General features: G+C 42.2%; 1 protein-coding gene across 1 annotated transcript; it reads right to left on the bottom strand.

Annotated features, from left to right (window-relative positions):
- Positions 1-65: 65 nt before the first annotated feature.
- Positions 66-26886, bottom strand: LOC125466977 (charged multivesicular body protein 5). The gene is made up of 8 exons (XM_048562226.2): positions 26801-26886; positions 14088-14192; positions 13678-13724; positions 13489-13582; positions 13179-13250; positions 6875-6983; positions 1003-1118; positions 66-514 (listed from the first exon to the last, which is right to left on the bottom strand). Exons 1-8 carry the CDS (start codon positions 26867-26869, stop codon positions 464-466), a joined length of 663 nt encoding a protein of 220 aa, XP_048418183.1. The 5' UTR covers positions 26870-26886; the 3' UTR covers positions 66-463.
- Positions 26887-27757: the final 871 nt, after the last annotated feature.

Genomic DNA, 27757 nt, shown 5'->3' with positions numbered 1-27757 from the left:
TCAAATAGATTCTAATCATGTGAAAATTACTCACTGCAATAATAAGAAAAAAGAGATTTACAGAGTTGGCCTGTCTGAGCAGTAAGTTTATTAATATACAGCAGTTTAACTGAATCCCAAAGTTTTCCACAAACCTACTTTCTGTATTACCATGTTTGGAATCATTGCAGATTAAAATGTTAGTTGAATGCAATTAATCATTGTAAATCTGTAAGGGGCATATTGTAAGTCAAGATTCTACAACGCATTTCTTGCACATTATTTAAAGGTATTCAATGGTGACTTAAAAGCCCACCTGCAATAATCATTAAGGTCTACATGTGCAATTCTCTCAAGCACAATTCCATAATGTAGTGACCAAGATCATGAGAAGCCCAGGTTTTGATTTTGGAATATATTCTTTGCAAATAACAATATACATACAAAAATGTTTAATTACAAATTTGCTTGCAAGCAGCTCGTGTTAAGTAGCAGGAATCTGAGGCAGGCCAAATTCGTCCACCAATACGCCATCCTGAAAGGACAAACAAGTCTTAGTATTGGTTGTTAACTTAAAATTAATCTTTCCTGCTGACAATTTTAAACACTGTTTATGAAGGTACAGAACTAGCAAGGTGAAGTGGCCTTAAAGATTATTAGTATTAAATGCAACCTTCAGATGGCAAAGTGGGAGATGTCAATGAATGACTTAACTCAAAAGGTACAGGTACTACACCTTGCATGACGTTAAGTGTTCTTATTGCACTGAAACACGTCACTGTTCACAAAATCTGAAGCAGGAAGCTTTTACAACAGTATTGTGTTAGTTGATGGGATCAGATGCAATAACATCTGTAAATGAGGATCGATGGTGCTAACACATCAAGGATTGGACAGATTTGCTACATTAGAAAACAACAGCTGTTACTATGTTCAGTCCAACATACCTGCTACCACAAATTCACAGATGTGAAAGAGAACAAGTTTCAAGATAACAGTCCGTGATAGCTACTATAAATATACCTTGTTGGTTTTTGCATCAGTGGGAACACCTTCAGGAATAGATGGTGCAGATGCAGCATCATCTAGATAGGATGAATCTTCGTCAGCTAGAAGCTCATCACCCAATGCATCCAGTTCTGAAAGTATTTTTTAAAAAAGTAGTGTTATTAAATGCATATTTCCTTACTTTCATCGATTCTTTGGCTGATGTAAACATCCAAATGCTTTTCTACAAAACTTGGCAACAAATTGCTTGAAAAATGCAAGCAACCCATCATGGCTCAGGAACTGATTTTCCTTCTATTCGGAGACACACAATGTGCCAAAATGACTTTGAACTAGCCAAGGGTGGAATCAAGGAACAAAACACCTCTATAAAAATATAATGTGCAAAAAGGACTGCAGCTTAAAATAAAACAGTCAACTAAAATTATTTGCAAGAAGCATCATTTAGTCTCTTCCCTCCTAGAGGATTTAGGAGAATTTACTTTAACAGCATAGTGTCAGGCATAAGCCTACCAAACGAACTGAGCAAGTCGTTCATTATGTCTGTATTTTCTTTCATTCATTCATGGGATGTGACAGAAGAGCATTTGTTGCCATCTCCAACTGCCATTAAGGTGCTGGCAAATTGCCTTCTTGAATCAGAGTACGTGTAACAAAGGTACTCGGACAGTGCAGTTAGGGAGGACGTTCAAGGATTTTGATTGTGAAGGCAGAGAATCACATTCATCAAGTCAGGATGAAACTTAGAAGGCAACTCTAAGATGACAGCATTCCCATGCATTTTTTGCTTATGACATTCTAGGGCAAAGCTTTCCAAACAGTTTCTCCTGCTTTGATACTTTAAAATTACTAATGTCCCGGAATGAGGGCAGTATTGGAAACCTGCAAAAAGTGAATGGAAAGAGGAAAGATTTACTACAGCAAAAGCGAAAGAGGTTTGTCACAGCAAAGACAGGCTTCACAAGTCTTCCCGCAAAAAGCAAAAAGCAGAGAGAGGGAGAGAGAGATTTGCGAAAGTGAAGAGGCAGAAAGAGAGACTTACAAGAGCAAAGGTTGAGAAGGTGAGTGAGGTGGAGCATGCAGGCATGCAGTTTAAACTGCATGTTTTTATTTAAGAAAAGAGAAAAAAAATCCTATCACTGGCTTTTTCACAGTCCCCAAGGATTGGTCAGTTAGTTCATGTTCACCACCTCTTAAATAAAAAGGATTTAAAAGGGGTCTTGCAACTGCTGGCATTCGATCCGAGCTCTACACAAGCTATTGCTGCCTTGCAAATTGCAATCCCAAAATCCATCTCAAAACTCTACAAGGAATTGCAACCCATTGTTTTGGAATCCCAGTTCTAGTCTTGGAGGTCATTAGTTTGGAAGGTGCAATTTAAGAAACCTTGGTAAAGTGCAACATCACATTTTATAGATTATACATAGCAGAGAGTGGTGAGGAAATGAATGTCTACAGTGATGGCAGGTGTCAGGCAAGTATGTTATGCAACATCAGGCTTCTTAATGTTACAGCAATACTCATCCAGGCATGGACATCTTTTCATCACATTACTGATGTGTCTTAGAGATGATGGAAAAGCACAGCAGAGTTATTTGCCATGGAATATGAAACCTCTGACCTGGGCTTTGTATAGGTGGACAAGCTTGGGGAGTCAGGTAGTGAGTTACACACCATAGTATTCCTAGCCTCTGACCTGCTCTTGTTGTTAAGTGTATTTATATGGCAAGCCCAACTGTGCTTATGGTCAATGGTAACCCTCAGGATACTGATAGTGGAGGATTTAGTGGTAGTAACGCCAATGAACATTAAGGTCAGTGGTTAGATCATCTCTGGAGATGGCATTGCCTGGCATGAATATTGCTTGCCGCTTGTCAGCCCATGCCTGGATATTGTCCAAATCTTGCTGCAGTTGGACATGGCCTGCTTCAATTCAAGGAGTTGAGAATGTGTAATGTTCAACACCAATCATTGGCAAACATCCCCTCTTCCGAACCTTTTGCTGGAGAGAAGGTCATTGATGAAGCAGCTGAAGGTGGTTAGGCCAAGGGCACTACCCTGAGGAACACCTGCAGGGACATCCTGGAGCTGAGATGACTGACCAATAACCACAACCTTATGTGCCAGGTATGACTGCAACCAGCAGAGAATCTGCCCCCGATGCCCACTGATTCCAGTTTTGCTGGCGCTCCTTGATGTCACTCTGGGTCAAACGCTACCTTGATATCAAGGGCCGGCACTCTCTCCTCACAAATGGAATTCATCTCTTTTATCCATGTTTGAACCAAGGCTGTAATGCGGTCAGGAACTCAGTGGCTCTGCCTTCACCGAGCAGGTTGCTGCTGAGCAAGTGTGATGATGACACCTTCCATCGCTTACTAATGATCAAGAGTAGGCTGATGGAGCAGTAGCTGGCCAGGATGGTTTTGTCTTGCTGTCTGTGTACAGGATTATAATGGGCAATTTTCCACATTTTTGGGTAGATGCCTCTGTTGTAACTGTACTGGAACAGCCTGGCTAGGGGAGCAGCAAGTTCTGAAGCACATATTTTCAGTGCTATGGCCAGAATATTGTCAGGGCCTATTACTTTTGTAACATCCAATATCTCCAACCATTTCGTGATATCACGTAGAATTAATGGGATTGGCTTAAGATTGGCATCTGGACAAAAGGTGGATCATCTGCTTGGCACTTTTGACTGAAGATTGCTGCAAATGCTTCAGCCTTTTCTTTTGCACTAATTTGTTGCCTCTTCTATCAGTTAAGTATGTGGCAAGACTGCAGAGCTTCCACGGCAGCTCATGCTCGGTCTTCAGTCGCTAGGTCTATTTGAAGTCTGTGGCATTTAGTCACAAACACAACGGAAGGCATTCTCAATGTGAAGGCAGAATTTCATTTCTAAAGGACTATGGTCACTCTTACCGATAGTCATGGACAGATGCATCCGATTGGCAAGGATGAGGTCAAGTATGTTTTTCCGTATAGTTGCCACAGACCCAGTCCAACAGCTACGTTCTTTAGCACTCAAACAGCTCAATCATTAGTGCTGCTGTTAAGCTATTATTGGACATTGCAATCCCCAGCCCAGAGTACACTGAGCACCTTTACCACCCTTAAAGCTTCCTCCAAATGTTGTTCAACATGGAGGAGTATTAACTAATCAACCAGGGAAGGATGATAATATGGTAATCAGCAGGAGGTTTCATTGCCCATGTTTAACCTGAAGCTGTGAGACTTCATGGGGCCCAGAGTAAATGCTGAAGGCTGTTAGGGTAATTTCCTTCCAACTGCTTAACACTGTGCTGCCACCTCTGCCAGTGGGTCAAGACAAATACAGTGCTGGTGGTGTCTGGGGCATTGTCTGTAGAGTATGATCTTATGACTATGTCTGTCAGGCTGTTGCTTGACTAGTCTGAGAGACAGCTCTCTCAATTTTGGCAGTAGTCCTCATATGTTCATAAGGAGGACTTTGCAGTGTCATTGTTACTTTGTGTACCTAGGTCAATGTCAAGTGGACCAACTGGTTTCATTTCTTTGAGATTTTGTAGCAATTGACAATCAAGTTGACTGATACAACCTTTAGACGGCAGGTGAGAGTCAGACTCTATTGCTAAGAGTCTGGAGTCGCATGAGGATGGCATATTTCCCTCCCTGAAGGACATTAGTGAACCAGATCGGGTTTTTCTCCCCCCCAGACAATTTACAATGGTTTCATGGTCATCAGTAGATTTTCAATTACAGATTTTTTTTTAAACTGAATTCAAATCCCATCATGACAGATTCCACCATCTGTCATGATGGGATTCAAACCCAGGTTCCCAAAACATTAGCCGAGTTTTCGGATTAGTAGTCGAGTGATAATACCACTAGGCTATCAACTCCCCTTCAACAGCTGAAGTTGTTGAACTCAACATTGTGTTCAGAAGGCTACAAAGTGGAATGGAAAACGAAGTGCTGTTCCTCTCGCTTGCACAGAACACTGCTGCAAGCCTACGACAAAGCATGACAGCTATATGGTAGGAGGTTGCAGACTTGTTCGTTGAGCCAGTGCGTTCGGTTGCAAACGTTTTGCCACCCTGCTAGGTAACACCATCAGTGTGCCTCTGGTGAAGCACTGGTGCTCTGTCCCACTTATTATTTATATGCCTCTGTTTGCTGGTGAAGTTGGCATCCCTTCCGCTTCTGTTTTTCAGCGGAGTTCCAGTTCGAACTCCTCCAGGAGGCCGGCCATTCCAACTGGAACTCCATTAACAAATCAACACACACCGAACTGAACCCGATATACAAAAAGAAAATCGCTGAAAATCAGAAGCGAAAAGGATGCCAACCATCCCAGCAAACCGGGGCATATAAATAACAAAGCAGGACGGAACACCAACACTTTACCGGAGGCACACTGACGATATTACCTAGCAGGGTGACAAATCATTTGCAACCAAACACACCGGCTTGGCAAGCAATTCTACAACCTCATTCATAACCTGGCTACAAATCTTCTCAAAAACCTTAAGCCAAATCTCCAGTATCAGCAGTATTTTGCATTTTTTCGGTAGCTGGTCGAGTGATATTTCTGGTCAAAGACCGCACTGAAAATGATGTTGTAGGATTCATGACTGGCAATACTGCTGAATGTCACTGTGAGGTAGTTTTGTAAAACGAGTGGCACAAGCCACTTATCAGTCCAAGCCCGAACACTGTCCAAGTTTTGCTGCACGTGGGAATAGGTTACATCACCTTTCCAAGAGCTGAGAACAGATTGTTTTCATCAACAAATGTCCCTACTTCTGACTGTAATGCAGTAGCTGAAAATGGTTAAGCCTTGGACATGCCCTGAAGAATTTTTGCTGTACCATTCTAAGTTGAGATAATTGGCCTGTTTCTACAGATATCTTTTAATACTTTTCTGAGCAAAATTATGAATTGTGTTCTCATATTCAACACTGGCATGAAAATGATCTTATGACACATGAAGCCAATATTTTGAAAGCACTGGTTTTGTGACATAGGGACATGGGATGTAGGAGTAGGCTACATGACCCTTTAAGCCGATTCCAACATTCAAAGGATTGTGGCAAATCTGGTCATGGTCTCAGTTTCACCACAGAACCCACTAAAACCAGGTTCCCAAAACATTAGCCAAGTTCTAGATTAGTAGTCGAGTGATAATACCACTAGGCATGTCAATCAAATATCTATAAATTTATTCAAAGCTGAACTGAAAGACCCAGCGCCTCCGCTACCTCCAGGGAACAGAATTCCACAGTCTAGCAATACAGAACATTTATCCTCATCTCTTAAACTATGTTCTCATCTTTATCTCTTAAACTAGTCTGTCTTCCCTATAATCGGAAATGTCCTCTGGGTATCTCCATCCTAACCCTCAAGATTTTAAGCCTAGTTGCAAAGATCACCTCTTGTTCTCTTAACCTTCAAAAAGGTATGCATCTAACTTGTACAACCTTTCATAAATAAGGCTTTCACCACAAGAACTGAGCGAACCTTTTCTGTTCTGCTTCTAAAGAATTCTATACATTTTTTTTAAATAAGGGGACCAAGATATAGATGTAGTGTCCCTATTTTTATATTTCCTCACAGTTATAATAAAGAAATTTCTACTTTCCCAAGATCACCTCTCCGTAACTCCTCTATAACATATATTCCGCTCAACCTTTTTTCATAAAATAATCCAGGATTACAATATACAAATATATAAGATGTAGAGTTCAACTCTAAATCTTTCCTCTCAACACATCAACTTTTTGAATCTTTCTTCTCAGCACATAGCTAATGAATGCTACTACAACATCAAGTTCCAACTTCTATTTGTAAGGGGAAATTCTAGCCTTGCTTTACTTGTCATTATAAATTATGGAAATGTTGTTCTCACCAGCTTCCAGATCATCCTCATCGATCTCTGGCGTACCATAACTGCGACTCAAGGCCTCCTGCACATCATTTGCTTCTTCCATCATGTCTTCCAGTTGATCTTGTATATTCTACGGTGAACAACAATGGATGAATCATAATGTTGCCGGTGTCATTTACACTGCATGAACATTCTTGTAAAAATTTATTACGCTAATTAGCAACAAGTAACTCCATAGTAGCTTTTTGATGTAGCATTGGAAACATACAATGCAAACAACAATCTCTCATGCTCACTTCTTTTATGGATTAATTGATAGGTCTGACATGCGTAGATACCAAAGAATGCAAATTAGCACAAGCATTTTAATTCCCAATTTTGCAAAAAATTTATTTTCCATTACAAGTCCATGAAATGTGTATTGTACATTCTTAAGAGCTTCTAAAGTTTCTTATTGAACAATTCAATACCTACAGGCTGTTAGGTGGGAACCTTCATTTAGGAAGTGCCCTCAAAAGTCAGATGAAGTAACCTTTGAATTAGCCAATTTGAGTTAGCAAGTACAGCCCATAAACAATGATGCAGCTGCAGACTGTTTGAAACACGCCTCTAGGCTCATTGCCACTGACTTTAAAAGGTGTGGAGGACAGTCATGAACTCAGACAAAAGCCAACCGATGACAAAACGGTCTTCACAATTACTCACAAACCACCAAGCCTTTTCTGTCAGTTGATACAGCTTTGAATGGATTTCCATGAATTTAGTTAGGTTCATATTTTCAGATTAAATCTAAGCAAGTTCAAAATTTATAATAGATAACAAGGTGTAGAGCTGTGTGAACACAGCAGGCCAAGCAGCATCTGAGGAACAGGAAAGCTGACGTTTTGGGCCGAGACCCTTCATCAGAAATGGGGGAGGGGAAGAGGGTTCTGAAATACAGAGAGAGGGGAGGGGAGGAAGATCGAAGATGGATAGAGGAGACGATAGGTGGAGAGGAGACAGAGAGGTTAAAGAGGCACGGATGGAGCCAGTAAAGTTGAGTGTAGGTGGGGAGGTAGAGAAGAGATAAGTCAGTCTGGGGAGGACAGACAGGTCAAGGGGGGTGGGATGAGGTTAGTAGGTAGGAAATGAGGGTGGGGCTTGAGGTGGGAGGAGGGGATAGGTGAGAGGAAGAACAGGTTAGGCAGACGGGGATGAGCTGGGGTGGTTTTGGGATGCGGTAGGGGGAGGGGAGATTTTGAAGCTTGTGAAATCCACATTGATGCCATTGCGCTGCAGGGTTCCCAAGTGGAATATGAGTTGCTGTTCCTGCAACCTTTGGGTGGCATCGTTGTGGCACTGCAGGAGGGCCAGGATGGACATGTCATCTGAGGAATGGGAGAGGGAGTTGAAATGGTTCGCGACTGGGAGATGCAGTTGTTTATTGCAAACCGAATGCAGGTGTCCTGCAAAGCAGTCCCCAATGTAGAGAAAGCCACAACGGGTACAGCCGATGCAGTATACCACATTAGCCGATGTGCAGGTGAACATCTGCTTGATGTGGAAAGTCTTCTTGGGGCCTGGGATGGGGGTGAGGGAAGTGGTGTGGGGGCAGGTATAGCACTTCCTGAGGTTGCTGGGAGAAGTGCTGGGTATGGTGGGGCTGGAAGGGAGTGTGGAACGGACAAGGGATTAACGGACAGAGTGGCCTCTCCAGAAAGCAGATGAAGGTGGGGAGGGAAAAATATCTTTGGTGGTGGGGTCGGATTGCAGATGGCGGAAGTGTCGGAGGATGATATGTTGGATCTGGAGGACGGTGGGCTGGTACGTGAGGACGAGGGGCATTCTTTTTTGGTTGTTATTGTGGGGACGGGGGTGTGAGGGATGAGTTGTGGGAAAGTGGGAGACACTATGGACATCCAGTCCCCATACACCTGGCCTAAAGACCCTCTGCTTCTTCCTGTCCCACAGGCCCGACCAGTCCACCTCCAGCGAACCCTCATCCGCTTCACCGAACTCGTCCTCACCTTCAACAATTTCTCTTTCAATTCCTCCCACTTCCTACACACAAAGGGGGTGGCCGTGGTTACCCGCATGGGCCCAAGCTATGCCTGCCTCTTTGTTACGTGGATCAATCCCTCTTCTGTACCTACACCGGCCCTAAATCCCACCTCTTCCTCCGTTACACTGATGACTGAATTGGCGTCGCCTCGTGTTGCCAAGCCAGCTCGAACAGTTCATCCACTTCACCAACACCTTCCACCCCAACCTTAAGTTCACCTGAACTATCTCTAACACCTGCCTCACCTTCGTGACCTCGCTGTCTCCATCTCAAGCAACTAGAAACTGATTTCCATTTCAAGCCCACCAACTCCCAGAGCTACTTAGAATACACCTCCTCCCACCCACCTTCATGCAAAAATGCCATCCCCTATTCCCAATTCCTTCAGCTCTGCCGCACTGCTCCCAGGATGAGGCATTCCACTCCTGTACATCGCAGATGTCCTCGTTTCTCAAGGACCGCAACAAACCCCTCAGTGGTCGAGAACACCCTCGAAGGTGTCTCCCACATTTCCCGCAACTCATCCCTCACACCCCGTCCACGCAATAACAACTAAACGAAGAATCCCCCTCGTCATCACGTACCATCCCACCAACCTCTGGATCCAACACATCATCCGCCAACACTTCTGCCATCTGCAATCCAACCCCACCACCAAAGACATTTTTCTCTCCCAACCTTGACTACCTTCCGGAGAGACCACTCTCTCTATGACTCCCTTGTCCGCTCCACACTACCCTCCAACCCCACCACACCCAGCACTTTCCCGTGTAACCGCAGGAAGTGCTACACTTGCCCCACACCACCTCCCTCCCCCCATCCCAGGCCCCAAAACGACTTTCCACATCAAGCAGATGTTCACTTGCACATCTGCTAACGTGCTATACTGCATCCACTGTACCTGTTGTGGCCTCCTCTACATCGGGGAAACCAAGCGGAGGCTTGGGGACACCTTTGCAGAACACCTACACTCAGTTCACATCAACAACTGCACCTCCCAGTCGCAAACCATTTCAACTCCCTCTCCCATTCCTGAGACGACATGTCCATCCTGGGCCTCCTGCAGTGCCACAACAATGCCACCCGAAGGTTGCAGGAACAGCAACTCATATTCTGGTTGGGAACCCTGCAGCCCAATGGTATCAATGTGGATTTTACAAGTTTCAAAATCTCCCCTCCCCCTACCGCATCCCAAAACCAGCCCAGCTCAAAGCCACCTCCCTACGCTGTTCTTCCTCTCACCTATCCCCTCCTCTCACCTGAAGCCACACCCCCATTTCCTACTCATCCCACCCCCTTGACCTGTCCATCCTCTCTGGATTGACCTATCTCCTCTCTACCTCCCCACCTTTACTGGCTCCATCCCCGCCCCTTTAACTAGTCTCCTGTCCACCGGTCTTCTCCTCTATCCATGTTCGATCCACCCCGCCTCCCTATTTATTTCGGAACCCTCTTCCCCTCCCCCATTCTGAAGGTGGTCTAGGCCCGAAACGTCAGCTTTCCTGCTTCTATGATGCTGCTTGGCCTGTTGTCATCCAGCTCTACAGCTTGTTATCTCGGATTCTCCAGCATCTGCAGATCCTATTATCTCTTCAAAATTTATAACTTAGGTTAGCTACTTACATACGTGGAGATTTATCATGGTGGACACAGCATTTAATTTTACACAGCAACTGTAATACTCAGAACTTAACCACGTAACTATTTGATGAACGTCTAATTTTATACACAAAAATAAATTAATATAACTCTCAACCTAGGCAAATCACTAAGTTTGCAAATTGTTAAAGAAGTTCTTTTTGAGAATGGGTTCATCCTGCACTCATTTTGCAAGAGTACCAATGAACAAAATGTTTAAGCTGTAAGTAGACAGTACTCTTCTCATACGTGATATGTTGTTTCCTTTTACATTTATTGTACAATACATTGGTATTTTAAAGTGTTCTGGTGAGTGGAAGCTGAAAAGCTTTAAAAAGTGTCTTTTCTCAGCAATATTCGAGTTCTATTTTGTCAAAGGACTATAAGTTTGCAAACATTAGACAGATAGAAGGCTATTCTGCTTGACTTAATTTGTAGTATAAAGGGGTGGGCTGCAAATTACATGGAGAAACAATAGAAGCTCAGCTTAGTCTTCTGTAATTCAAGGTGAATAAATTTACTTGGTGTTCAAAAATCATGAAAGGTTTTGATAGAATAAAAAAAGTTATAAAGAAAAGTCTCTCATGGTTGAAGGCCAGAGGACATACTTGTTCTGTGTCATTTGCCCAGGCCAAATGTGAGATGAGGAAAAATTTGCTATTTTTGAGAATGTACTGCCTGAAAGGGTAGTGTAATTATATTCAATAATAACCCTTAAAAATAAATGAATGAATAATTGAAGGGGAAATAATTGTGGGGGAATTAGTGAAAATGCAGTAGAATTGCCTAAGTTGGATTGCTTTTCAGAAGGGTAGCGAAGGCAAGGTAAGATCAATGGCCCCCTTCTGTGATGTGTAAAAGTTTGTGATTTAACCAGATTTGCATATTAAATCAGTACAACATCGCCATGAGCACTGTCACAGGTGTTGCGTCCTTTGTATAAAAGTAAACCAGAATCTCAATTTTGTGTTTCAATTATCGTATTTACAACCATAGGACACTTTTCAAAGATCAGTATGTCTATTGCTCAATACGAGAAGGGTTGAAAGATTTTCAGGGGTATGCAAGAACAGAATAGGGTTAAACATAATAAAATGTGAGGCTGGATGAACACAGCAGGCCCAGCAGCATCTCAGGAGCACAAAAGCTGACGTTTCGGGCCTAGACCCTTCATCAGAGAGGGGGATGGGGTGAGGGTTCTGGAATAAATAGGGAGAGAGGGGGAGGCGGACCGAAGATGGAGAGAAAAGAAGATAGGTGGAGAGGAGAGTATAGGTGGGGAGGTAGGGAGGGGATAGGTCAGTCCAGGGAAGACGGACAGGTCAAGGAGGTGGGATGAGCAGTTCCCATTATCACAGGGTTAAAAATAAGATCAGCTACAGTTTTATCGAATGGCAGAGTAGTCTTGAAGAGTCAAGTGGCCTACTCCTTGTTCATGTGCAATATTCCTTCTTGAATACCACCTTGCACTGAGTGCTATAAATAATATGACGGGGGTAACTGCTTACATAAGAATTACTTGAGAGATGGTGACTCAGTCTATAAATTGCTTAAGGAAAATAGGAGGAAGAGCCAATAAATTAGAACTGCCAGCATGCTGGATCACCAAATGTTGAGAAGAATCTGGTTCCAGACAGCTTGTTGTGTCCCTAGCAGCCTACCTGGAACACTGATAGCAGAGACTTGAACATAAATCAACTGGCTGCTTCCTTGATGAAGCACAGAGTCATACAGCATGGAAACAGATGCTTCGGTCCAACCAGTCCATGCCGAACATAATCCCAAGCTAAACTAGTCCCTCCTGCTTGCTCCTGGCCCATATTCTTCCAAATCTTTTCTATTCATGTACTTGTTCAAATGTCTTTCAAACATTGTAACTGTACGCACATCCACCCTTCCTCAGTAAATTCAGTCCACACATGAACCACCCTATGTGCAAAAAAAAAGCTGCCCTTTATGTCTTCTCTAAAATCACGTATCTGGCTTAGAAATGGTGGAAACTGAGAGAAGAAGAAATACAACTGATCAATATAATTAAGGATCAGCTATAAAGATAATCTAGGCTGTTTGTGACAGAAATCAGAAAACACTTCTTTACGCAAAAGATGGTAGTTGTTGGAACTCTCTTCCACAAAAACATAGATTTTCTGGATGTGAGTTTGCTCGCTGAGCTGGAAGGTCAGTTTTCAGACGTTTCGTCACCATTCTAGGTAACGTCATCAGTGAGCATCCGATGAAGCGCTGGTGTTATGTCCCGCTTTCTATCTAGAATGGTGACGAAATGTCTGAAAACTAACCTTCCAGCTCAGCGAGCAAACTCACATCCAGAACCACAACCTGAGCTACAAATCTTCTCAAAACTCGCTAACGTAGATTTACCTCAAGCAATAATTTCAAGTCAGAGACCTTTTTCTTTAGCTGAAGGTATAAAAGGATATAGAGACAAAGCACGTGAATAGAAATAAGATCCAGATTAGCCCGGGAAGCTCTATAATCATTCCTCTGTCTCATATAGACATTAGATTTTATGTAGGAAATCTGCCTTAATATCTTTACAAAGTCCTAAAATAATTATCTTGCCCTTTGTCAGTTGATCTATTTCAGTAACAGCAGTTACTAAACACAGAACATAGGACAGTGCTTCACCTCAATCTGATCAATCTTGACTTGTTTGTAAGCTTTCTTCATTTCCTTGACACCAGTTTTCATTGCATCCACCTACAGGACAGAACAGATATCAGCACAACTCTGCATGATTGAATGAAATTAGTTTGGGATAATCTACTGTATTTCAAAAATAGGTCTCTTAAATATAATGAGCATTTGCAGTATTACTCCATAAAACTGAAGATATCACACATTTTTATTTTTTCTGTATTAATTACATATCTATATATATTAAATATTTTACATTATATAGGCACATTAGAACCGCAGTTATGCTATTTTGCTTTACCGTTGTTTTTGTGTCTTTCAATGTCTGTATGGTATAATTGGCTTGTTCCATGTTGAAGGACTGCTGCATGAGATTGTCTCTCTGTTGTTCATACCTATCAATGGATGCCACACATATTCAAAATATTAATTGCTTAAATTACCAAGTACACTACAATTAAGATTGACCGTAGTTTTAAAAAAAACTCACATTCTCTTTTGCTTCAAAACGCGCATTGCCTTTTGCTTTACCATATTCTAGAAAACAAAAGCAGTAATGAGTTTTTTTTTGCTAATGTAATCAAAAGCCCAAAAAGGTTCATACCAATGGTCAAAACTCCTCTAAAACACAGAAAGCAAATCTTAAAAAAGACGACTCTTGTGGTGCTTTTATCTAAACCCGGAATAGGCAATACCTTCCTCACAGGTCTTAAAAAATTCCTTTTGTCGTTGCTTAGCTCTGGTTTTAAGACAGCAATTCCATGTAAAGAATAGTTATTTCCCCGATTTATAAATGATTCTAAATAAGTTATTTTCATCCCATGTAGCCGAACAAAAATATACTAAAAAGCCAGCTTTGCCCTTCACGTTTTACAACTATGAATATTTTTAAAGTATTACCTTTGATGCACCATCTCTCATTTTCTTCATTTGATCTTTGTATTTTGCCAATTCCACATCAAGCCTAGAAATTTTCTTATCAATAGATTCGGCTCTGCCATCGACCTGAACAAAAAGATCAAAAAATTTTGTTTTTCCTTCAACTGGAGCTAACAGCAGAGAGAGACATAGTGAAATACGAGAACTGAAAAAAAAATAGCTTTCACTAATGTAACCTATTGATGAAAATATCTGAAATCTCTCACCTTTAGTATATAGCTCACCAAGAGATGTTAAAATAGATGAGGGACAAGGAGGTTGGCAAGGAGTCAGAAAAGATGATAAAGAGGAGTCAAGAAGAGTGAGCAGCAGTGGAACAAGGATAGTTGGAAATGGGACAGAGGGATGACAATGGGTTGCTACACAGGTTATGGGTTGGAGTTAGCAGTGAAGTTGAAAAAGACAGTTGGCTATTCCCTTGGTGAAGGAAATGAGCTACAGGCTTCCTTGACAAAGCATCTGTGCAGGCATCAGGGTGGCCAATTTCTCCATTAGTGTTGGGTCTAAGTCACTAGATGATGAATAAAGGGAAGTGGAGAAGGGAATTGGGTATGGGAAGATGATAAAAGAGAACCTTTATTGGGTTTGCAATAATGTGTGCAGTATGACAAGTGTTGGTGGGAGAATAGTAAAGTCATGGCTCTCAAGCAGGACCATTTTTTATAAAGTTGAGTATTTTTAAATTCTTTCATGAGACATGGTCATTACCATGGATGCCAGCATTAATTGCCCTTGAACTGAGTGACTTGTTAGGCTGTTCCAAAGAGTGGCTAAGAATTAACACTATGTGGGTCTGCAGTCACAAAAAGACCAGATGAAGGCAGCAGATTTCTTTCCCTGAAGGGCACTAGTGAACCAGAGGGGTTATGACAATAGATAATGGTGTTATGGTTACCATTACTGAGACTAACTTCTGATTGTAAATTTAGTAAATGAAATTAAATTCCACCAGGTTGCAAGCCCCGAGAGGTTTAGCCTGGGCCTCTATTACTAGTTCACCAACATTACCAGAGGCCAGTGTCCGAATGTGGTTCTGTCAACATTCATTTTCATTCCATAGTTTATGCCTGCTGATACTAGTTTATCCAATACCTCTTGTAATCATCTTCTGTGATTTTAAAAATTCCTTAATGGGATGTGGACGACATCGGATGGGCAAAAAAAATCCTGGCCCAGCCATAGATGCCTTTGTGAAGTCACCGCATTCTTGAACCACCAATAATTGTGAATGTAGGTTTGGAAGATGCTGTCTAAAGACCACTGGTGAATTTCTGCAGTGCACCTTGTAGAACTGCTGCTACTGAGCATCAGTAGAGTGTGAATATTAGTGGACATGGTATAAGTGGGTTGCTTTGTCCTGGAAGGCACCAACCTTCTTGAATGTTGAAGCTACATTCATCCATGCAAGCGGAGAGTACTGCACCACACTCTTGACATGTCCTTTGGAGATGGTGGATGGTAATGCCATTGAATATCAAAGGGTGATGACTGGATTCTCTCTTGTTCTATATGATCATTGCCATTCTGTGGCACAAGTGTTACTTGCCACTTTTCGGCCCAAAGTTGAATATTGTCCAGGTTTTGCTGCATTTGTGCACGGACTGCTTCAGTTACAAGTTGTTACAAGTGCTTTACATTTGCAAGTCAAACTGATGTCATCATGCATTCACTGAATCTCAACATCACGTCTTCTGTCTGTGAACTTTCATTGATTATTACTTTACATAGGCATTGGTGAACATCACCAGTTCTTGTCAATTAACAGCATAGGCAGTAGGAGGAAGGTTTGGAACTTCATCACTGCTGTGGGAAAGGAGGGGATATGGGGTGCTGACTAAAGGGTTGTGTGTGGGCTGGGCACTGTCCCCTGTGAAAGCAAGTGGTTGTTGAGGATGGGGGGACACTTAGTTACTAAGGAGTAGCAGGTCACTTGGAGACTTAGGTGAGGGTGGCATGTAGGTGCTTGGGGTTGAATGTGAGCAGGAGAACCAAACTGACTGGACTAGTGCATTCACAGGTTGGCCAACTTGTCAAGAGGAGACAATAGCTAACCTGTCAGATCACACACAAGGGTTCACACAGCAAAGAACAGTTAGGTAGAGCAGGGGTGCTACCTCTGAAATCCATCAGGTGTAGGTCATGTGGGGTGTTTATGGTATGGACATGTTCTAATCGCGTGGTACAGAAATGGCAGCAGTATATCTTAAATCTGAACCAATATGTGTAGCATTCAGATTCAGTTTGACGGTAAAACTGCTTGCAAGACTCAAACAACATTAATTTAGTTAATAGAAACAGAGCTTCAAATTGGTCATCCATTGTCATTAGGTATCATACTTCACCAGCAAGCAGGAATACGTATTTGCCTGGCAACCAGTTAAGATAACTATTATCCCAAATTGTGCGGCCATAGATTAGCTTTTAATGAAACCAAGAACATTACAATATCTCAACACGAGCCACATTCACTTCAACAGACGCCACATGACAGCATAAATAATTTGGTACTGCTGTATGGAAAGAATGGAGATCAGCATCTTTAATTGCTAGACACAATGAAAAGCAAGTACTTATGTAAGTGAACCATTTTTATGGAATATCAAAGGTCAGTTAGGCTTGTATTCACAGGGGATGTAGAAGCATAAAATGTATAAAATTCTGTTAGGGCTGGACGAAGTAGATGCAGGAATGATCTCTCTCTTGGCCTGGGATGTTCATGTTACAGTCTCAGGATAAGGGTAAACTATTTCAGTTGGAGATGAACAGAATTGCTTCAGTCAGGAAGGTGCTAAACCTGTGGAATTCTCTTCTACAGAAGGCCCTGGAGGCCAACTCATTGAATGTGTTCCAGATAAAAAAGACAGATTTCTAGAGACTAAAAGCATCAAGAAATATGGAGAGAGTGTTGAAGTCAGCCATGAGATAAGAGGACTAGGCATGATCATGTTGAATGGTAGACTGGGCTCTATTGGCCAAATGGCCTACTCCCACTTTTGGTGCTTCAATAAAACGTACTTTGCACAGAAATCTACAGCTGTTCTTTTCAGAGTAGAGAAAGTTAACAGATTTGACAATAGTGTTCAAAATCTTGAAAGATTTTGAAAAAGCAAAGTTATGAACACAAATGCAGTCTTTGAAAGGAGGATAGATATGGATTCAATAACTCAAAAAGGAACCGAACAAGTTCTTCTTTATTTGGTTCTTTAGGCAGGTATGTTGTTGGCAATCTAATGCACGCCAGCCATCAGCAAACTGAGCCAATCATCTTCCCTGACATGCAAATAGTCTACTTTGTTGGCAACACGCATTTTGCATGTATGTTTTAGTTCAGTACTACAAATAGTGATGGTAAAAGATCCAACTTTCTTTCCAACATCTTGACAGCCATGAATTTCTCACATGTTTATTTCCTGTCAATGGTGTATTTGAAAGGATTTGTAAGTTGATAATCTGTTTAGTCAAATAGTGAATGCTCCTTCCTTGGCCATCAAATCCTGGGGTGAGACTTGAACCTGGAGATTCTGACTCAGAAAAGGATTCTACGTACTGTGGCATAAGACAAACAACCTGAAGGAAAGGATTTGCATAAGAATGGGGAAAAGGCCAGGAGCATTTCCACAGTTCTGCACTTGCACAGTATGACGTATGTCAAAAGTCTGTACTGTATTATTAACTAACATTAGATAACTTAACAATGCCTTGAAAAATATTTTGTGTTCTTTCGTAGAAATAGAAGATAAAGGGAAGTAAGTATGTAGCAAAATTAAAGAAGAATGGAAATCTCAGAGTGAAGAAGTTCCAATAGAACAGCAGTCCAGTTAAAATCTCAAGTGGCAGGACTGCAAGTTCTGATCAGCACTGTTCCCCGCGATGTCTGAGTCTCTATTCTTTGATAGGAGTACGGTGAACAAGGTAATAGCACAAAGCAGTCTTTTGGCAGGAGAGGTAGTGGTTTTGGTAGTGGTAGTAGTGGGGGGTGGAAATGCAGAATGGTAATCCACAAGTGTAAAAATGGTCTGAACCTCATAGAAAAGATATCTACAAGGGGGAGCTGCACTAAAGGAAATGCAGACCTCTGAGGGAAACGTTCAACCTATATGCCCTCCCAGGCTGAAGTGGCATTCCCAATGCACTATTTGAAAAAGATTTTCTATAGCTTGGGCAATGATTCAATCAACCAATATCACAAGAAAACTGGTCATTTAATCACAATGCTCTACGTGGGAAATCGTGCACAAATTGGCTATCACATTTCCACCACAACAGTGACAAAGCAAGTGAGTGTCACTGCAAGGTCAGAGAAAGATTGGGGAAATTGTCAATTAATGTGATAAATACCTTGGCAGATGGTGAAATTTAAATTCAATCGAATTTGGAAATTACTGATTCCCTGAGAAGATAGTGGTGAGGTGCCTACCTGAACCACAATTAATCACCACCAAGTTGGGAACACAACACAAAGTAACCAGGACAATTTATTTTATTCAATGTCATTATTATGTCCTGATTAGTCTGAAAGTGAACCACTTCTAAAGTTATCTAGGTATTATCTTAACTAGTTCTATACTATCAGTTATACAGGTTCACATCTCCATGATAATAACTGACCAGATACAAAAATTCTTCATCTGTAACTCATTCAGAATACTTAATCCTAGGATCTCCCTTGGTCAATCAGAAACAGATTTTTGTGCTATGAACACATTTAAAATGTACTCTAAATTATGAATAAAATTTACATTTTTATAAACAACAATGGCTATTAAGCCTGTATATTTTTCAGCTTTAGCTATTTTTCTTTTATTTGGTCATGGGATGTGGGCATTACCAGCTAAGCTGGCACCAATTGGCAAATCCTAAGAGACCAGAGGGCATTTAAATTTCAACTACATTGCTGTGATCTGGAGTCACATGTAGGCCAGACTAGGTAAGGATGGCAGATTAACTTCCTTAAAAGGACATTTGTGAATGAGATTGCATGATCAAAAGTGAATACATGGTTGATATTATGTTACCTTTTAATTCCAAAATTTGCTGAATTTGAATTTCACCATCGAAGATGCTTTATCACATCTACTGATAAATTTCCCTCTAGGGAAAAAAATCCACCAGTTTCAACGGCCTCCATTAGCATATTTCATAACATCATGCTGTATTAAGAAAATCCAACCAATTTCCCTTTTTAAAGTTAATTTTTAATTCCTTTACTAATCAATTTCATTCAGTGGATATTTTACATGCAACAATTTATTTTGCCTTCAGTAAGATTTGTTTTGGCACATTTGGTTCTGGGGTACAGGCTATGGTTTAGATCGGCAGACTTTGGGCAAACTGTACCTTTGAGATTGACTTACTCCCCTCCTTCACTCTTTCCACCTATTCCATTTCTCATACTATTTTTCTCTTGCATTATCACACTTCCTCTGCTAGTCATGCTCAAATTTTGTACATGTCTTCAGTTATTCTCAAAATGCTACTTATTCTGACAGCAATATCATTTCTGTCCTTTTCCATTTAACTACTTTCCATTGATCATTTTATTTTATTCACATTCTTGCTCCTTTGTATGTCATACTTTTTTTTTAAAAATCTGCAATATGATAGTTTAAAATAGGGTCCTGCACTAACAAGTTCTATTGTTTCATCTACAGATACTTGTTGACCCACAGTGCTTTTTCCAGCAACCCTTTTTTGGAATAGAAAACACTGGATAAACAAGACATTGAAATTGCCAAGAGAAAGCATCGTCATTGTTTTCCAGAAAGGAAAAGGAAATATTTAGACCCAATAAATAAAACCAGTTCTTCCTGTCTCTTCAAAACTCCAAAGCCTACATTTGTCTATAATTACATACTGTATCACCTATCACCATTGGACCAGAATTCAGGCTGGGTGGGGTTGGATTTTTTTGGGTGGGGTGAAGGTTTAAAGTGAGAGGGGAAAGATTTAAAAAGGGATCTAAGGAAAACCTTTTCATGCAGAGTGTGGAACGGGTATGGAACAAGCAGCCAGAGGAAGAGGAGGCAGCGGGTACAATTACAAGATTTAAATGGTATCTGGATGGGTAGATGAATAGGAAGGGTTTGGAGGGATATGGGTCAAATGATGGCAAATAGGACTGTATCAATTTAGGATACCTGGTCGGCATCAACTAGTTAGAGCAAAAGGTCTGTTTCTATACAGTATCTCTGACTGTAAAAAGGGAAGATTTTAGTTTTAGTAATCAGCTATTCTTTAAAATTCACTGTATTCTTCATGCATTGAAGTGTCTGCTCAGCTTTATCATATTTTGGTCAACACAAGAAAAAACAGCTTTACCTTCTTCCTGACAAGTCAAAAAGTTCTCTTCTGCTTTACTTGAAGCATTTACACAAGTACAATGAAATATAAATGGATCAACTTCAACAGATTTCCGTTGGTTCACAGCTAAACTTTTACAATTAGCAAAACACACTTTAATCCACTTGAAATTTTCTACACTCATAGAAAACAGTGAACCTACTAAATACAGGTGAATGGTGCACAACTCAAGATTAGTTCTATATTTCAGACCTTGTTTTTCTACTTATGTATAAACTTTATCTTAAGTACAAAGTTGCTCAAAAAAGATCATGGAACAATGATAAGACATTAGAAACAGTTGCAAATCAACAAATTTCGAATTTGCAAGATCACTTGGCCAGAAGATCATCCAGCTGGTTGTTCATTCTCCTTCACCCATAAACTGTTTCAAATTCAAAACTCTGCTTATAGAACAAGGTATAGAGCTGGATGAACGCAGCAGACCAAGCAGCATCAGAGGAGGAAAGCTGACGTTTTGGGCCTAGACCCTTCTTCAGAAAAAAATACTCTTCTTTTTTTCTGAAGAAGGGTCTAGGCCCGAAACGTCAGCTTTCCCTGCTTGGCCTGCCATGTTCATCCAGCTCTACACCTTGTTATCTCAGATTTTTGCAGCATCTGCAGTTCCTACTATCTCCAAAACTCTGCAGCCTGTGTTCCAATCTGTATTAAATTTAGCCCATGCCCCCGGCTCCCCAGTGTCTTAATAATATTGAGACAGGGCCATATAACTAAAATGAAATTAATTAACCATTTAATGGAGTGTTATTACATTTTGGCAAGTAACATATGGAGGTCACATATTACTAGGAAAATAAAAGTTTAAATGTAATAGAGGAGCAAAGTTATCTGGAAGTGCAAATACACAAAATATTAACAACTGCAACACAGGTCATTTTATTAAACTTTTAGAACCCTGGTTGACCATATTATTTAAAAGCTGTAGTGTGCTGCACTTACAAAAGTGGTTCAAAAAAAATTAGGTTGATGTCAAAAATACAAATTCTGACCATAAAGCAAAAATAAACTGTAGTTTTTCTCTTGAAAAAGATAGCTTTCAGTAACCAGAGATTTTATACTAAATTATGATAGGAATTAATAGATGTAACAGGCGTGTTTCCAAATAAAAACTGAAAGAACTGTGTTTGCTGTAAATCAGGAACAAAAGAAAGTTGTTGGAAAAGCTCAGCAGGTCCGGCAGCATCTGTGAAGGAAGAAAATAGAATTAACATTTCGGGTCCAGTGACCGTTCCTCAGAAACACCACTTGTGGAGATGAGCAAAATGAGAGGCTATCAATTGTACCAAGATACTTGCTCATTGCTCAAACCTTTGAGTATAGGCATTGGGACATTATGTTGAGGTTGTACTGGATGCTGGCGAGCCCTCTTCCGGAATACTGCATCCAGTTCTGGTCTACCCATTATAGGAAGGATATTATTGAGCTTAAGCGAGTTTAGAAAAGATTCACCAGGATGTTGCCAGGAATGGAGGGTTTCAGTAATAAGGAGGGGCTTGGACATTTTTCCACTGGAGCGGAGGTGGTTCAGGGTTGACTTTATAGAGGTTTATAAAATAACGAGGGGTGTAGATAAGGTGAATGGCAGGTGTCTTTTTACTAGGGTGGAGAGATTTCAAGACTAGACAGCATATTTTTAAAGGTGAGAGGACAAAGATTTAAAAAAGATACGAGGGACAATTTTTCTTTTTTTGTTTACACGGAGTGGGCTGTGTATGGAATGAACTTCCAGAGAAAGTGGTGGACGCAAGTACAGTTACAATGTTTAAAAAAATGTTTAGATAAGTATGTGAATAAGAAATGTTTGGATGGATATGGGCCAAACACAGGTAGGTGTGAATGGCTTAGTTTGGGATTATGTTCAGCATGAACTGGTTGGACCGAAAGGTGCTATCTGACTCTATATCAAACTGGATATTTCTTATGAAAATCTTAAGAGTGGTGAGAATTTGGAATTCAATAACAATATCTGAAATTATTAATACAGATGTATTAAATGAGGGGCTAGGTAAGCATGAGACAGAAGGCAATAGCTTGCTTATAAAGCTGGATAGGAAGAACAGAGAGCATGAGTGTCAACAAGGAATGGCTGGACAGTTTCTAAGGATCATATCTGAGTTTGGAGGTGGTGGCGTCGTGGTAATTGGACTAATGATCTAGAATCCCAGATTAATGCTCTAGGATCTTGGGCTTAAATCCCACCATAATGGATGTTGAAATTTCAATTCAATAATTGTCTGGAATAAAAAGTGGGAAAATGACCATCATCTTCCCTAATGACCTCTAAAGATATATGATATTGTTACTTGATCTGGCTTATACATGACTCCAGATCCAAAGCAATTCAGTTAACTTTTAACATTCCACTTGGCAACCAGAAACGGACAATTAATGCTGGCCTACCTAGCAAAGCCTACATCCCATGAACAAGTGAACGCAATCAACTTTCTCTCTTTGCAGATGCTGCCAGACTTGCTGAATTTCTGTAGTACACTGATTTTATTTCAGTTCTCCAGGATCCACAGCATATTGATTTTATTGTTTAAGAGACCAAAAAACTACAGATGCTAGAATCCAAGGTAGACAAACTGGAGGCTGGAAGAATACAGCAAGCCAGGCAGCATCTGGAGGAAAGGGGAAGTCAATGTTTCAGTTATTACCCTTCTCCAGGATTTGTATGTGGGAGCAGGGGAGCTGCAGATAAGGGGGGAGGTGGGGTAGCAGAATTGTGGTAATAGGTGGGCACTGATAGTAGGTACAACCTGGTTGGTCAATGGGAGGGATGAATCTAGTTGGCGGCTGAAAGGGAGGAGATGCGGCTTGGAATGGAGCCAGGGGATGGGTGGGAAGGTTGTTTGAAATTAGAGAACTCAATGTTGAGTCCACCAGACTGTATGTTGGCGGGGGAATCGGTAGATCGGTGTGGGGATTGGGAGGGGGGTTGAAATGGGCAGTGACCAGGATGTTAGACCTGCTGTTACAGGCCAGGCAAAGATGCTCGGTGAAACCATCAACTAGTCTACGTTTGCTCTCACTGATGTAGAGAAGACCCACATCGGCAGCACCAGATTCAGTAGACTAGGTTGGAGGGGATGCAGGTGAAGCTCTGTCTCACCTGGAAGGACTGTTTAGGGCCCTGAATGGAGGTGAGGTCTGTTTCCATTTCTACCGGTTTATGGACCAGCATTTACCATAAACCCACAGACTCCTATAGCTACCTAGACTACACCAGCTCCTACTCAGCATCCTGCAAAATCCCCATTCCATTTTCCCATTCCTCCATCTCCACAGCATCTGCTTTGATGAGGAGACGTTCCACTCCCAAGCATCTCCTCCTTTTCCAAACTATGTTCTTTACCTGCCTCTGTCATCCAGACAGCCCTCCACTGTGCCTCCTCCATTCCCTGCTCCACAGCTCTAAACTGACCCCTGGGCCAAACAAAATAAACATAGGGTACCCCTCGTCCTCACTTTCCAACCCACTAGCCTCTGCATCCGATGTATCATCCTCAAACACTTCCGCCAACTCCAATTAGGCCCCATTACCCAGAACATCTTCCACTCCCTGCCCTCTCTGCCTTCCGCAACGACCATTCCCTTCGCCACTTCTTAGTTCACGCCACTGTCTCCACCCTTCCCCCAGTAATTTCCCTGTAACCGTAAAAAATGCAACACCTGCCCAAACACCACCTCCCTCACCTCCATCGAGGGCTCTAAACACTCTTCCCAGGCAAGAGAGAGCTTCACCTGTAGTCTTTTCTACATTGATGAGACCAAACCCCCACCCCTAATCCCCCTCTGGCATGTCCGTCCTTGGCCTCCTCTAGTATTGCAGCAAATCAGAACACCAATTTGAGGAACACCACCTCATCTTCCACCTGGGCACCCTCCAGCCTGGTGAGCTCAATGGTGAGTCCACTAATTTTAAGAAAATTTCTCACCCATCCCACAGCTCCCCTTCCAACCCCACCACCTCCCTTGCAGCTACCAACTGATTATCACGGCCGTTCCATTACCCTACTTCTCCTCCACCCTTTATCTGCAGCTCCCCCAGTCTTGAAGGGTAATACCCAAAATATTGACTTCTCCTTTCCTCCAGATGCTGCCTGGCTTGCTGTGTTCTTCCAGCCTCCTGTTTGTTTACCTTTGATTTTATCATATTTGCTTAGAAGAATGTCCTATTTCTGTGCTGTACATGCAATGTAATTTAAATTCTCACCTTCACATTAAGCACTTTGTGGTCTCACCTCTTACTTTTAAAACGTCTTTCAATTACACAAGACTTCTGGAATTCTGTAATCCTCTGATGCTTTCCTTCTGCATTTTGTGCAATTTCTTTGCATGACATTTCAGACATGCTTTTCTCATTTACATCTTCTCTATGTCCACTCTATCCTGGCCCCTCAGTTTGTGAAATTCCCCTCTCATCCTTCTAAACTCCACTGAATATAGTCCCAGAGTCATCAGCTGCTGCTCATATGACAAGTCCTTCATTCCCAGGAACGTTCTTGAGGACCTTCTCTGGATCCACTCTAACCCCAGCAGCTCCTTCCTTAGATATTGGACATAACACTGCTCACAGTATTCCAACAGTAATCTGATCAGAGCATCATACAGCCTCACAATACATCTCTGCTCTTGTATTGTAGTTTTGAAATGAATGCTAACATTGCATCTGACTTCCTAACGGTCAAATGAACCTGCTTGCTAACCTTAAGAGGATCCTGAACCCAGACTGCCAAATCCCTTTGTGCTTCAGATTTCCACAGCCTTATCCCTATTTAGAAAATAGACAATGCTGCTTTTCTTACCAAAGTGCATAACCTCACACTTTCCCACATTGTATTCCATCTGCCACTTCTCTGCCCACTCTCCTAAACTGTCCAAGTTCCTCTGCAGCCTGCCTGCTTCATCAACACTACCAGTCCCTCCACCTTTGTGTCATCTGGAAACTTAGCAACAACATCCCCAGTTTCTTCATCCAGATCCTTAACAAATAGCATGAATAGTTGTGGCCCCAACACCAACTCCTACTGCCATCCCAAAAAAGGCCCCTTTATCTCAACTCTCTGCCAGTCAGCCAATTCTCTATAGGCGCCAATATCTTGTCCCTAACAGGCTCTTATTTTATTTAGCAGCCTCCTGTGCAGCCCAGCTTTTTGGAAATCCAAAAAGATCATGTTTACTGGTTATCCTTTGACTAACTTGCTCATTAATTCCTCAAAGAATGCTAACAGATCACCCCTTGACGAAGCCGGGCTAACTCAGCCCTAATTTACCATGCACTCCCAAGTACTCAACAATCTCATCTTTAACCACGGTCAACAAAATCTTACCAATGACTGAGGTCAGGCTAACTGATGAAGGGTCTAGGCCCGAAACGTCAGCTTTTGTGCTCCCGAGACGCTGCTTGGCCTGCTGTGTTCGTCCAGCCTCACATTTTATTATCTTGGATTCTCCAGCATCTGCAGTTCCCATTATCTCTGACTGGCCCATAGTTCTGTTTCTGATATTCTGACATTCCTCTAAATACCTTCACCTTCTCTGAAACCCCTAAACTGAAGTAAACATTCCAACGCTGAAGGAAGACTGTCCAAGCTATTATCTTGTGGGGATGTTATCAGAGCCAGAATGGACTGGTGGGAATTGACCTGATGCCCTCCAGCAATGACAGAACAGCAGGCAGTAATCCACAAAAATTACAAAGGCCATTTGTTTCCCAGACAATGTGGATAATCCCTGCCACCAAAGCCCCCTTCCCCCAGAAAATCTCACAGCAAAACAAGTTGCCAAAGGAAATATGCACAATCCCATCACCTGAAACCAACAATACCGATCCAAGTCATTTAAACGATTTCAGAATTAGGGTAACCCGCTACAGCAGGACTAGTACCACGAGTCACAAAAACAGTGCTAGGGAGGGGGGAATATGGATAGTCGTCTGTCATGCTGACACAACTGAAGCAGAAGCCTCAGGTGAATGTGAAGGATCCCATGGCACTATTTCAGAGAAGAGCAGAGGAGTTATCCCTGGTGCCCCAGCCAACACCTACGTTCAGGTTACTACTTATTTCCTTCCTGTGTGTGGGTGGGTTCATTGCTGAGGACAGTCACTCTTCCAAAGTGGCTCAGAGCACTGGGTGCCGTGAAAGATGCCCCAAATCTTCACTGCCCTGTGCAAACACAGGCGGCCGCACTGACCGCAGCCAACCCCCTTCTCCCCGGGCCACAGCCCTCAGAGGGCCCTGCTCTCGCCAAGCCAGACGGGCCCCGTATTCCCCGAGGTCCTGCCTCAGGCCCGCCTTCCCAGCACTCACATTCCCGATACAGTCCGTCAGGTTAGGCGGTGGGGCTTTCGGCTTGGCCCGTCCGAACAATCGATTCATGGCGACGGCGACAAGGGCGACAAATCAAAAAAAACAGACCCGACCCCCCAGCGCAGACGTCACAGCAAGCGTGGGCGGGCCTCAGAAACATGTGATTAAACACGCAACACGCATAGCAGACCGGCTTCGCCCTGGACTCAGCGCGTAAACCCTAATGACGTTTAGGGATGAGTAGGGGGAAACAATTGGATTGTACTTGGAGCGCTGCTGGATAGTACAGCCAATCAGATCATTGCAAAGAAAACAAACATCTTTGTCTGTACAAAGTGTCGAGCTGGATGAGCACAGCAGGCCTAGCAGCATCAGGGGATGTCAGCCTTCTTTCTCTTCTGATGCTGCTTGGCCTTCTGTATTCATCCGGCTTCACACCTTGTTATCTCAGATTCTCCAGCGTCTGCAGTTCCTGCTTGACCAGGGCTGTAAGTGCAGCAAGTGTAACAATGTTCTGATCTTCCTGATGTAAGGCACCAATTCTGTATTATTGTGGATTTATTTAATATTCATACCTTGCGGGTTTAGTTTTTGACCATCCCTAACTATCCTGATCATGGATCAGATCATAGAATCCCTGCGGTGTGTAAACAGGCCCTTCGGCCCAGCAAGTCTACACCGACCCACAGAGCATTCCACCCAGACCCATTTCCCTTTGAAGCCAGGCAATTTAGCATGGACAATCCACCTAGCCTGCACATCTTTGGACTGTGGGAGGAAACCAGAGCACCTGCAGGAAACCCTTGCAGACACTGAGAGAATGCACAAACTCCCCACAGACAGTCACCCAAGGGTGGAATCGAACCCAAGTCCCTCGTGCTGTGAGGCAGCAGTGCTAACCACTGTGCAGCCCCCCACTATTTGTATTCCTGCATTGCTGTTGGAAGGCAAAATTCT

This window comes from Stegostoma tigrinum, chromosome 2, assembly GCF_030684315.1.
Source record: "Stegostoma tigrinum isolate sSteTig4 chromosome 2, sSteTig4.hap1, whole genome shotgun sequence".
NCBI classification, from domain to species: Eukaryota; Metazoa; Chordata; class Chondrichthyes; order Orectolobiformes; family Stegostomatidae; genus Stegostoma; species Stegostoma tigrinum.
This window is presented reverse-complemented; position numbering and strand designations above follow the sequence as displayed.